The 13,692-nt window shown below is 36.6% G+C and overlaps 1 protein-coding gene across 1 annotated transcript in view; it reads left to right on the forward strand.

The window, feature by feature from the left end:
- LOC108394619 (serine/threonine-protein kinase TAO1-like) overlaps nt 1-13,692 on the forward strand; it is a 53,662-nt gene that overhangs the window by 28,927 nt on the left and 11,043 nt on the right. The window contains exons 12-14 of the mRNA XM_073236216.1: nt 1,498-1,695; nt 9,068-9,196; nt 11,733-11,936. Of these exons, the coding sequence (XP_073092317.1) occupies nt 1,498-1,695; nt 9,068-9,196; nt 11,733-11,936 (531 nt within the window). The remainder of the gene's footprint in view (nt 1-1,497; nt 1,696-9,067; nt 9,197-11,732; nt 11,937-13,692) is intronic.

A 13,692-nucleotide genomic window follows, 5' to 3' on the forward strand; every position in this document is an offset into this window, starting at 1 on the left:
CTTTGGTAACTGCTAGTCCCTTCTTGGACTGTGTGAGTCTGCTGCTGTTTTGTTAGGTGGTTAGCTATTAAGAGAGAAAAACAAAAACAAAGATGGAAAATAACAACTAGAGAGCACGTGGAGAAATTGGAACTCCTGCTATATATTGCTGGTAAGAATGTAAAATGTCAGCTGCTGTGGTAAACAGTTGATGATTTCTCAAAAAGTTAAACATAGCATTTCCCCATGACTCAGCAATTCTACTCCTAGATATATACCCAAAACAATTGAAAGCAGGTACTTAAACAAATGCATATACACAAATGTTCACAAGAGCAGTATTCACAATAGCCAAAAGGTGGAAACAACACACAGGTCCAGCAACAAATAAATGGATAAACAAATGAGGGTATGGGCATACAGTGGAATATTATTCACCATAAAAAGAAACGAAGTACTGTTGCATCCTGTACAATATGGATGAACCTTGGAAACATGCTAGGTGAAAGAAGCCAGATACAGCAGGTCACATAGTATATGAAACATCCAAAATAGATAAATCCATAGACAGAAAATAGATTGGTGGTTACCAGAAGGGGAGATGGGGGAGCAACTGCTTAAAACATACAGGGTTTTCTTCTGAAGTATTATATATGTTTTGTAACTAGATACGGGCAGTCTTGCAGAACATCATGAATATACTAAATACTATTGAATTGTTTACTTTAAATGATTAATCCTACATTATATAAATTTTGTCTCTGAGAATCCAGTTTGTACATTTTTTTCTTTACAATGGGGCAGTGGTTGCAGAACATCATGAATATACTAAATGCTACTGAATTGTTCACTTTAAATGGTTAATCTTACATTATCTGAATTTTGCCTCTGTTTGAGAATCCAGTTTGTACATTTTTTTCATTATAATCAGTGTTTTTTGTGTCCTACCCAAGAAACATTTGCTGACCCCAAGGTCATGATAATATTCTGTGTTTTCTCCTGCTCTCTGATTCTGGATTTTAGGTTTATGTCAAGTGACTCTTGTCAAGTTAATTTCTGTGTATAGCATGATTAAGCATTTATTTATTTAGAATACAGAGAACCAGGTGTTACAGCAGGATTTGTTAAAAACACTTTCCTTTCCTCTTTGAATTAACTTGACTTTTTGGTAGTAAATCAATTGGCTGAATATATGTGGGTCTGTTTCCAGATTTCAGTGTGTTCCTTTGCTCTATTCAGCCTGTCCTCATACCAATACTGCACTGTTTTGATTACTGAATTTAAATCTACCAACTTTTCATATCCCCTCAAAATTTTGGCTATTCTGGGTGCTTTACATTCCCATTTTAATTTTAGAACCAGCTAGCTTGTCTGCTTTTTCAGATGAAATTTTATTAGAAGCTGTTGACTGGGATCTCCTACATGAATTACCTACTTAGTTGATAGTAGACTGGTCTAAGATGGTTTTGAAAGAAAAAGGTTTTGCTTTATTTCATTCTTTCCTCTCCATTGTTGTAGGTTACAAGGGAAATGGAAGAACATGAGCTCAGAAAACTTGAGCATCAGAAACAGCTGATGTCTCTGAAAGATAAGCTGAAGGCTGAGATGGATAAGCATCATCTCAGGTTAGAGAAAGATCTTGAAATGCAGCGTAACAACTTTGCTGCAAAAATGAAGAAACTGATCAAGAAACATCAGGCTGCTGTGGAAAAAGAGGTAGTTGACCAGTATTACTAATGTATCTATTCTAACTTGTGGCTATTTCAAAATTAACCAAGATGGCATTTTGATGTTAGGGTATCTGTTCCCCAGAACCAAGCAAATCAAATGGGGAAAGGGAAAAATATGTACATAATAGGTTAAATATCAAGTGCTGGGTCGGGAACCAGTAGATACGGAATTATGTCCTGATAACTTGATAGTTTTATCATGTAACAGTGATTAAAGTCAGGTAGATCAGATTAAAGATGACGACGTGAGAGGTGAGACAGAGGCCTCCTCCCAAAACCACATATAATATGAAAATATTGTTAATACAACTAACCCTAAAAGATCAACAGGAAAGAAGGCAGCACCAGACTTCTTACACCTGGAGAAAAGAACAGACCTCAAAAAACGTAACATACCAAAGCCATGATCTGGGGGGCCCATGCTCTTCTCCCACCCCAGCTCACTGGCAGAAGGAAGAGAAATGGAGTGGAGACAGGGTGGAGGCCTAGGACTGCTGAACACCCAGCCCTGGAGATCTGCTGTGGGAGCAAGAACCTATATTACATGGTGCTCTGGAGATCAGTGGGGTTGGAAAGCTAAGACAGGAAGAATGCTTGGACAGACTGAGATTCCAGCTGTTGTGGAAAACAGGGATTCACATCCAGCTGCTCTGGGAGAAAAGAAAGGCAGGCAGTATGAGAGACTTCCTAACAGTGAGAGGGCTACTAAATGGGCAAATATTGCACAGGGCTTGCTGCTCAAGAAAAAGGACAGGTAGACAAAACTGTTCAGGTGCACTCTGCCCAGCAGGTTGGGAACTTTTCAGGAACTTCAGGCACTCCATCCCCCTGGCTGGCTATACAGCTCCGAGGCCTTCCACCATGATATGCAGCCTGCTGCACCTTCTGGCAAGCTGGCACTGGCTTACAAACCATCTGCCCCTGCCCTGGCATCAGTCCAGCCCGAGGGAGGTCCTGCCTACAGCAGTTACAAATGCAAAGCATAGAGGGTTACACCTGTGTGTTTGGTTGACTAGTCTGGCTGTGTAGAGACATACAGTATCTGGGAAGCAGGAAACAGCTCTTCCCAACCCCCAGTCACGAGCGCCGCTCCTCTGAGACCCCTGACATGGCTCCATGGGCTAAGTAATTGCAGGCAGTACACCTTCAGGGTCCTAGATGGTGCCACATACAAATATGAAATGTCGAAGGAACCTGGTTGAAACCAAAATCCCCAAAACACCAGAAAAGAGGTCAAGTGAAAATGAACTCATCAATCTTCCTAAAAGAGATTAAAAAAATCATAAACACATCCATGCAGGTACAGAAAAATACTCAAGAATGCAGGAACAAATCCAGAACAGAGATCCATTCATTATGGAATACAATGTGGGGATTTAAAAGCAGATTAGATATGGTCGAGGAGACGATAAATGAAAAAAATTGAAGAAGAGGAATGCAAAGAAGCTGAGGCACAGAAAAAAAGATCTCTAGGAGTGAAAGAATATTGAGAGAACTGTGTGACCAATCCAACCAGAACAATATTCGTGTTATAGGGGTATCAGAAGAAGAAGAGAGAGGAAAAGGGAAAGTGTCTTTGAGGAGGTAATTGCTGAAAACTTCCCCAATCTGGGGAAGGAGATAGTCTCTCAGGCCATGGAGGTGCACAGATCTCTCAACACAAGGGAGACAAGATAGACAACACCAAAACATATAATAATTAAAATGGCAAAGATCAAGGGTAAGGACAGAGTATTAAAAGAAGCCAGAGAGAGAGAAAGGATCACATACAGAGGAAAACCCATCAGGCTGTCATCAGACTTCTCAGCAGAAACCTTACAGGTCAGAAGGGAGTGGCATGATATATTTAATGCAGTGAAGCAGAAGCAAGAGTACTCTATCTGGCAAGATTATCATTTAACATTGAAGGAGGGTATCAAACAATTTCCGGATAAGCAAAAGCTGAGAGTATTTACCTCCCACAAACTGTCTCTGCAGTGTATCTTGGATGGACTGCTATAGACGGAAGTGTTCCTAAGGCTAAATAGCTGTCACCAGAGGTAATAAAACCTCATTAAAGAAAGCAGAACAATTAATTACTAAGCAAATGCAAAATTAAATCAACTATCCCAAAGTAGGTTAAGGGATAGACAAAGAGTACAGAATATGGTACTTAATATATAAAGAATGGAGGAGGAAGAAAAAGGAGGAGGAAAAAAAAGAACCTTTAGATTGTATTTGTAATAGCACACTAAGTGAGCCTAGACTCTTAGATAGTAAGGAAGTTTTCCTTGAACCGTTGGTAACCACGAGTCTAAAGCCTGCAATGGCAATAAGTACATACCTATTTGATAATCACCCTAAATGTAAATGGACTGAATGCACCAATCAAAAGACACAGAGTCAATATGATGGATAAAAAAGCAAGTCCCATCTATATGCCACCTAAAAGAGACTCACCTCAACCCCGAAGACATACACAGACTAAAAGTGAAGGGATGGAAAAAGATATTTCATGAAAACAATAGGGAGAAAAAAGCAGGAGTTACAGTACTTGTATCAGACAAAGTAGACTTCAAAACAAAGAAAGCCACAAGAGACAAAGAAGGACATTACATAATGATAAAGGGATCAGTCCAACAAGAGGATATAACCATTATAAGTATCTATGCACCCAACACAGGAATACCTACATATGTGAAACAGATACTAACAGTATTAAAAGAGGAAATAGAATGCAATGCATTCATTTTAGGAGAATTCAACACACCACTCACTCCAAAGTACAGATCAACCAGACCGAAAATAAGTAAGGAAACAGAGGTACTGAACAACACATTAGAACAGATGGACCTAACAGATATCTACAGAATGCTCCACCCAAAAGCCACAGGATACACATTCTTCTCAGGTGCACATGGAACATTTTCAAGAATCGATTATATACTAGACTACAAAAAAGAATGTCAGTAAATACAAAAATATTGAAATTGAACCAACCAGCTTCTCAGGCCACAAAGGTATGAAACTAGAAATAAATTACTCAAAGAAAATGAAAAGACCCACAAACCCATGGAGGCTTAACAACATGCTCCTAAATAATCAATGGATCAATGACCAAATAAAAACAGATCAAGCAATGCAAAATCTGTGGGATGCAGCTAGGGCTGTACTAAGAGGGAAGTATATTGCAATAGAGGCCTGCCTCAGGAAAGAAGAAAAACCCGATATGAACAGTCTAAACTCACAATTAACAAAACTAGAAAAAGTAGAACAAATGAGGCCCAAAGTCAGTAGAAGAGGGACATAATAAAGATTAGAGCAGGCTTACATGAAATTGAGAAGAATAAAACAATAGAATCAATGAAAGCAGGAGCTGGTTCTTTGAGAAAATAAGCAGAATGGAAAAACCCCTAGCCAGACTTATCAAGAAAAAAAGAGTGTCTAGAAATGAGAAAGGAAAAATCACTATGGGCACTACAGAAATACAAAGAATTATTAGAGAATATGGTGAAAAATTTTATGCTTAGAAACTTGATAACCCAGAAGGAATGAACAACTTTCAAGAAAAGTACAACCTTCCTTGGCAGACCCAGAAAGGAACAGAAAATGTGAACAGATCAATTACCTGCAGCAAAACTGAATTGGTAATAAAAATCTACCTAAAATAAAACTCTTGGAGCAGATGCCTTCACTGCTGAATTTTATCAGACATTTAGTGAAAATCTAATACCCATCCTCCTTAAAGCTTTCCAAAAAGTAGCCAAGGAGGGAATACTTCCACCCTCATTCTATGAGGCCAGCATCACTCTAATTCCAAAATTAGGCAAATACACCACAAAAAAAGAAAATTATAGACCAATATCCCTGGTGAACATAGACACAAAAACACTCAACAAAATCATAGTGAAAAATATATCAAACAGATAGTCTATCATGATCAAGTACGATTTATTCCAGGGATGCAAGGATGGTACAACAGTTGAAAATCCGTCAGCATCATCCACCACATTAACTAAAATAAGCAGAAAAAGCACATGATCATCTCCATAGAAGCAGAAAAAGCAATCGACAAAGTTCAACATCCATTCATGGTAAAAAATCTCAAGAAAATGAGTATAGAGGGCAAGTACCTCAACATAGTAAAGGCCTCATATGACAAACCCAAAGCCAACATCATACTTAACAGTGAGAAGCTGAATAAGACATTCAATAAAAAGAAGATAGCGATAAATGGAATATAATATCCCTTGCTCATGGATAGGAAGAATTAATATTGTCAAAATGGCCACCCTGCTTGAAGCAATCTACCGATTCAGTGCAATCCCTATCAAAATGCCAATAGCATTTTTTCAGTGAACTAGATCAAATAGTTCTAAAATTCATATGGAACCACGGAAGACCCCAAATAGCCAAAGCAATCATGAGAAGGAAGAATAAAGCTGGGGGCGGATTATGCTCCCCAACTTCAACCTCTACTGCAAAGGCAATTTGGTACTGGCACAAGAATAGGCCCAAAGACCAATGGAACAGGCTAGGGATCCCAGATATAAACCCAAGCAAATGTGGTTAATTAATATACCATAATGGAGCCATGGACATACAATGGGGAAATGACAGTGTCTTCAACAACTGGTGTTGGCAAAACTGGACAGCTACATGCAAGAGAATGAAACTGGATTATTGTCTAAACCCATACACAAAAGTAAATTCAAAATGGATCAAAGACCTGAATGTAAGTCATGAAACCATAAAACTCTTAGAAGACAACATACGCAAAATCTCTTGAATATAAACATGAGCAACTTTTTCCTGGACGCATCTCCTTGGGCAAGGGAAACAAAAGCAAAAATGAACAAATGGGACTACATCAAGCTTCTGTACAGCAAAGGACACCATCAGCAGAACAAAAAGGCATCCTACAGTATGGGAGAATATATTTGTAAACAACATATCCGACAAGTGATTAACATCCAAAATATGTAAAGCGTTCACATACCTCAACACCCAAAAAGCAAATAACCCAATTAAAAAATGGTCACAGGATATGAACAGATGCTTCTCCAAAGAAGAAATTCAGATGGCCAAGAGGCACTTGAAAAGATGCTCCATATCACTAATTACCAGGGCAATGCAAATTAAAAGCACAATGAGATATCACCTCATACCATTTAGCATGGCCAACATCGAAAAGACTAGGAACAACAATGGTGGCTAGAATGCAGAGGAAGGGGATCCCTCCTACACTGCTGGTGGGAATGTAAACTAGTTCAACCATTGTGGATAGCAATATGGAGGTTCCTCAAAAAACTAAAAATAGAGATTCCATTTGGCCCGTGAATTCCACTCCTAGGAATTTACCCAGAGAAAAAAGTTGTCAGATTGAAGAAGACACATGCACCCTTATGTTTATCACAGCACTATTTACAATAGCCAAGATATGGAAGCAACCTAAGTGTCCATCAGTAGTTGGATGGATAAAGAAGAAGTGGTACATATGCACAATGGAATACTATTCAGCCATAAGAAAGAAACAAATCCTACCATTTGCAGCAACATGGATGTAGCTAGACGGTATTATGCTCAGTGAAATAAGTTAGGGAGAGAAAGACAAATACCAAATGATTTCCCTTATTTGTGGAGTATAACAATGAAGCAAAACTGAAGGAACAAAGCAGCAGACTCACAAACTCCCAAGAAGGAACTAGCGGCTACCAAAGGGAAGGTGTGCAGGAGGGCAGTTGGGGAGGGAGATGGAAGGGCATTGAGGGCTATTAGGATCAGTACACATGGTGTGGGGGGATCATGGGGAAGACAGTGTAGCACAGAAAGGACATGTAGTGACTGTGGCATCTTACAACACCGATGGGCAGTGACTGCAATGGCGTATGGGGGGAACTCGATGATATATGTGGATGAATGTAGTAACCACATTATTTTTCATGTGAAACCATCATAAGTGTATATCAAAGATACCTTAATGAAAAAAAAAGTCGTTAAGTATTCTGTTCTAGGCCTTGGGTACTTTGGTTATCTGAGGAGTTTGATAAATCAGTTAGTAGGTGATTCAGGTTCTAAAAAAAATTTATCATTCCCTATGTACTTTTTGGAAACCTTAAATTTATAGTAGCATTTTTATATCAGAAGAATTGAAGAGTACTGTAGTATACAGAGAATGTTAAATTAAGAGAAATTAAGAGGGTTTCAGATTCACATTTAGCCCATTTGTTTACTACAAATAAGTATCATTCTACTGTATGATAAAGGTGCATTTTTTTAGGAGTCTTTTGTGAAAACTGGTTTCTAATTTCCTTGGTGTCCCTTTAGTTTCAATTTATTTTGATAATCACAGTTGTCAAGTAAAATGTAAACTTCTCAATAAATTTACACCATATCTTCAAATATGTCTGCAAAAAAAGAAGAATCACCGTCTCACAGTAATAGAGAATTTAGCAAAATAATTTCTGGTGTAAATGAATATTTGATTTTGAAATAATTTGGCAAAAGAATATAGAAATATTTAGAATCCTGTTTGGTGTTGTACTTTCTTGAATACTTTGTAAACAGGTAGATACTAACATTTTTAGGAAAGGAATTCATGAAACAGGATGTACAATATGATTTTAGATTTGTTTTATATATTTATATCAATATCTATACATGCCTAGAAAAAATTAGGAAGGGTATGCACCAAAATGTTTATATTGGTTATCTCCGTGTGGTAAAATCATGCAAGATTTTTCTTCTTTGTGTTTTTCTGTATTTCCTAAATGTTCTACAATGAATATGTATAGTTCACCCTTGAATAACAGGTTTGAACTGCACAGGCCCATTTATACACATATTTTTTTCAATAAAGGTCTTGGAAAATGTTTTGGGAGACAGTTTAAAGATCATTTTCTTTTTCCTAGCTTTCTTTATTGTAAGAATACAGTATATAATTTATACAACATACAGAATATGTGTGAATATCTGTTCATGTTGTTGGTAAGGCTGCCAGTCAGCAGTATGCTTTTAGTAGTTAATACACAAGTCCAGCTAGATAAAAGGTCATAACTTAATTACATTTGTTTTGTTTTATTAGTGAGGGGGGTCGGGCAGCGTACTCTAGTTAAATGGGGGGGAACGGTGAAAACACTGACCCTGTAAAAGATCAGCATTTTAAAGATGAGTTCCATTTTAGTGTTTCTCTGAAATTCAAATCATAAGGATGCTGAGTAATATTTGTTAATAATTTATTGGATATTCTTGTTTTGGTAATGATTATACTGATTTTATATTCTTAGGTGGGAGGAAATATCTTTGCTAATGTGTATTAAACTGCTGCTTTGAAGCTTATCTGCTTAGCTAATTTGATCCATTTAAAAATTTTCCTATAGGCTGAACTGATGTCCAGTGAGGAGAACAAATTTCAACAACGTATTCAGGCTGAGCAGAAGAAAGAACTGAATAGCCTTTTGAAGTCCCAGAAGAGAGAATACAAACTTCGAAAGGAACAACTTAAGGAGGTATTTACTTTATAAAAATTTTCAAGCCACTTACCTGCTTACTGATTATATCCAATATTGATCTACTCGTAGAACCATTAAGATAAAATTTTCTTTTGTTTGTGGCCACTAACAATATACCAGTTTAAGTGAGGACATTGATTATAACCTATTACTTTTCAATGGCTGAGATCCTCAGTTGAGTGGGATCTAAAAAGAGTGATCTCTTTAAAATATGAATTATTTTATAAAGCTTTTATTTATAGTAGCTTTCCTAAGCACTTATTAAGTAACTGAGTCACTAGAAATAAAAATATTTTAGCTATGAAAAAGAGCCATACATCTCTTCCTTTAAAAGTAAATCATACCTTCTTACTTTGGGCTCAGATTACAATAATTTGTTCTTATTCTGATTTTAACACAGAATAAGGATAAGAGACATTTCTTCTCATCCCATTTTCTTTACTAGGAAAGCATGCTAATTATGTCTTTATGGCTACAGGATTTCATGTGTGTTTGCCCTTTATGTGCTGCTTTCTTGAACTTATTTTTATCACAGATCTAGTCTAACTGTGAGGAAAGCCATGTTGTCCTAAGGCAATTTCTGAAAGGGGATTATTATTCAGGATAGTGGTCAGGACAGGAAAATGATTTGTGTCAACTATAGTATCTTTATTATATTGCAGAGAATATAAATCATCCATCTTTCATAGGTATAAGATGATTTTTCAGAGACTATTGACCTTATGGTTCTTCACCTGTTATTGAAGAAACAAACCAATTCTTTATTACTTTTGTGGATAAGATACTCAAACACATAAATATAAAAAGCACATAAACTTGTAGTTCTCAACTGAAGGATGTCAATGAGAAGACAGAGATAATACAGGCGTATACACAAAGAATCATTTGGCTATGTTTTTCAAAATCTTTTGCCAAGGAAATTCCCCACCCACCGAGACTTCCCCAGTTTACACCCTCTTTTACAGACTGATGGACTGAAATTTTTAGTCCATGTACTTAATTATTAGCATGCAGATAAATTAATCTTGATAAAATAACCATAATCTCTTCGGTACAGTGCTTTCTTGTGTATAGGAATTGGACCTATAATTAGATATATAAGTCTTATTAAGGACATTGGTGGCACAAAGCCTTGCTATATATACCCTGCCGAGTGAGGTTCATTGATAAAATTTTTCCAACTTTAAAGAGTGTAACCTGCTATGTATTCCCATTACTGTAATCTAAAAGCTAAACTCAATACTAGAACATGGGATTTGAAAAGATGGTAAACAGGATTCCCAACTGTCAATAAATATCCAACAAAATGCAGTTCTATAGTTGTTTCCTAGTGAAATCAGGTTTTAGTTTTATAAATGAATGTGTTGGTTTAGATAATCCTTTAAGCATATAATTCATAGTCTAACTAATAAGCTCGTTTTCTTTTAGAAGGTAGTTTTGTGTCTGCATGTGTGTGTGTGTGTGTGTGTGTGTGTGTGTGTGTTCATTTAGAATGATTATTATCAGTATAGAGGAAGGGACCTACTATAGTCTTAGTGGGTGGGAAATTTCCTTGGCCAAAGATTTTGAAAAACATAGCCAAGTGATTCTTTCTGTATATGCCTGTATTATCCCTGTCTTCTCATTGACATCCTTAAGTTGAGAACCAGAAGCTTATGTGCTTTTTATTTTTATGTGTTTGAGTATCTTATCAATGAAAGTAATGAATCATCGGTTTCTTTCTTGAACAACAGATGAAGAACCATAAGGTTAACAGTCTCTAAAAAATCATCTTAGACCTAGGAAAGATGGCTGATTTATATTCTCTGCAAGGTTGATGCCTTGTAGGTTGAAATATACTAGTATTGATTAGCATCCTTGGGTTTGCATCATTGAATGTATTGTCAGTATTCTCATCCTATCCAGTATAAATAAATTTTTTAGGTAGTTTGTGAGATGATGTTTAAAATGCTGTAGAAAAACATTGGTCTTGCCTTGTTCAGTGGTTACAGTGCTGAAGACTAAATCTATTCTAAACGGTCTCTATTTTCCTGTGGTTTTGTTGATTTTCCATTTAATTTCTGGTCTTTTATACTGAGCCCATCCTTAACTTTGCCAAAAACTTAGTATTTCAATTGTTGAAAGCCAAGAAGTGAGACATAACTATATTTTAACCTTAATTTTAATTCATGTGTGATTTTTACTTGAAAGCACTGTCTTCTTCCCCCTTTTGGGAGGATTTCAAACAAAGATGTTTTACTCCATTCACCAATCATTGCGTGCTTTCAAAGCTACGAGCCATCCTAAATATAGCTGTGCAAAGCTAAAAAGTATGCATGTTTTCTAGTGTATTTTTTCTCTTTTCTGTCCTACTTCATGGATAACTCCAGAAACAGAAAAATACTACCTACCTCCTTTAAGGTCATTGCCCTGCCTGCCCATGAGAGAGAGCACAAATTAAGTATTTTTACTGAAGATTACCAGCTATCAAACAGTATATTCATGTAGTTAATTTTTATGTATTTTGAACTCAGTTGTTTTTTTATCTTGCCAGGAGCTGAATGAAAACAAGAGCACCCCAAGAAAAGAAAAACAGGAATGGCTTTCAAGCCAGAAACAGAACATACAGCATTTCCAAGAAGAGGAGAAGACCAATCTTCTTCAACATCAGAAACGGTACCTAGAGCTGCAATGCCGTTGCTTGAAAAGAAAGTTGCTACTTGGGAGCCATAACTTGGAGCAGGACCTTCTCAGGGAGGTATGTTTAAATGGTGTGAAATTAGAATCTTCCTGAAAATATGTCAGTCACATCCCACCCTCAGGGCCTTAGAGCACCTCTGCTTGCCTTTGCCTAAGTCCTTCTTCCCTGGAAACCCAACCCACACGATTCACCTTCTCCCTCACTTCATATCTCCTCAATTCTGATCTCCAAATCCTCCTCCCTTCTTTAAATATTCTTGCACTCCTCTCTCTCTCTCTCACACACACACACACCACACACACACATACACACATATGTGCACACACTTTTTATGGGGATCTCTCTCTCCCCAAGTAGAATGGAAATTAGATCAAGTCCCAGGTTCTGTTCAGGGCTTTTATATCCAGTGGCTAGATATATCCAGGCCTTGTAGCTAGTGGCTGGCCCATAATAGGTATTCAATAAATATGTATTAAATAAATATTTAATAAATATTAAATCCACGAATGAAAGAACTGTTAATTTTTAATATGAGAAAATTAATTGGATAACTTATGCCTTTTCATCCAAAATGGGTGCCATGAGGTATATACTACCATTTAACATAATTTTATAAACATTAAATTATTCATTGGGAATATGTAGAAACTTATGCCAATGAAAACAACAGTACTCATTATCAGGTATGCCTATGAGCATAGATCAATTTATTTTCAAGAGTGGCTTAAAATAAACTTCAAGTATAACATAATTATTCAAATTCACTAATAAATTCAAGTTAAGACAATTGCATCAATTAGATAAGATCAGTCTAAAAAATTGATGAGTCCTAGTAGTGGCATGGAAAGTGGTCAATGTTGGTAAGAATATAAATTGATACTGCCATTTTGGAGCATAATTCAGCAGCTTTAACAATTTAATTTGCATGTATCTTCTACCCACCGAATCCGCTTCTAGAATTCTATCCTAAAGAAATAGTAACATAATTATATGGTGTATCATGTGTAGATGTTTATTGAAAATTTGTCATAAAGCAAAAAGTAGAAAAACTATGGCATCAGAAAGCAGAAGCTTCCAATAAAAATTTCTTTAAAAATCTGTATTTGTCCATTATATTTTTAGGTAAAGCAAGCATATTATATGCCTATAATATATATTGTTATTCAATTTTAAAACTGTATGTTTTTGTGTAATAGTTGTGTCACGATAAGCGTGGGGAAGGTTGGGAAACATATGCACCAAATGTTGGCCCCTGGAGAAGGGGCAGCGGAGGCAAAGGGGGCACGTCTGACTTCCTTCTACATAGTAAAAGAGAGAGAGTGTGTGAGTGTATGTGTGTGTGTTGTACATTTGATCTTTTAAACTGAAAAAAATTGTAGTAACATTTATTGATCATGAGGCAGGTATTCTGACAGCTTTCCCCGTATGAACTCATTTCACCCTCACGTTAATTTTATGAAACAGCTGTGTTATGGTCTCCATTTGAGAAGTAATGAAATGGAAGCACAGAGAGTTTAAGTAATTAACCCAAGGACTCACTGCTTGTCAGTAGCAGAGCCAGGATTTCGAAAGCAGGCAGCCTAGCCCTAGAGTCTTGTGTTCCTAACCCCTGCACTATACTGGGTACACTGCATGTAGTAGAATTGAATGTATACTCTGAAGAAAGTCAAAGGATGACTTAGAAATCCTGTTCAGATACAAAATTAGGAAACATAAATGACGGAAAGAGAGTAGAAAGGACATTAAGTCTCTTGGGACAGATGTGATATGTCTTAAGCTTATTGCTAAAAGTAGTATAAATAGTAAATGAACA

Source organism: Manis javanica, chromosome 4 (assembly GCF_040802235.1).
Source record: "Manis javanica isolate MJ-LG chromosome 4, MJ_LKY, whole genome shotgun sequence".
Lineage (NCBI taxonomy): Eukaryota > Metazoa > Chordata > Mammalia > Pholidota > Manidae > Manis > Manis javanica.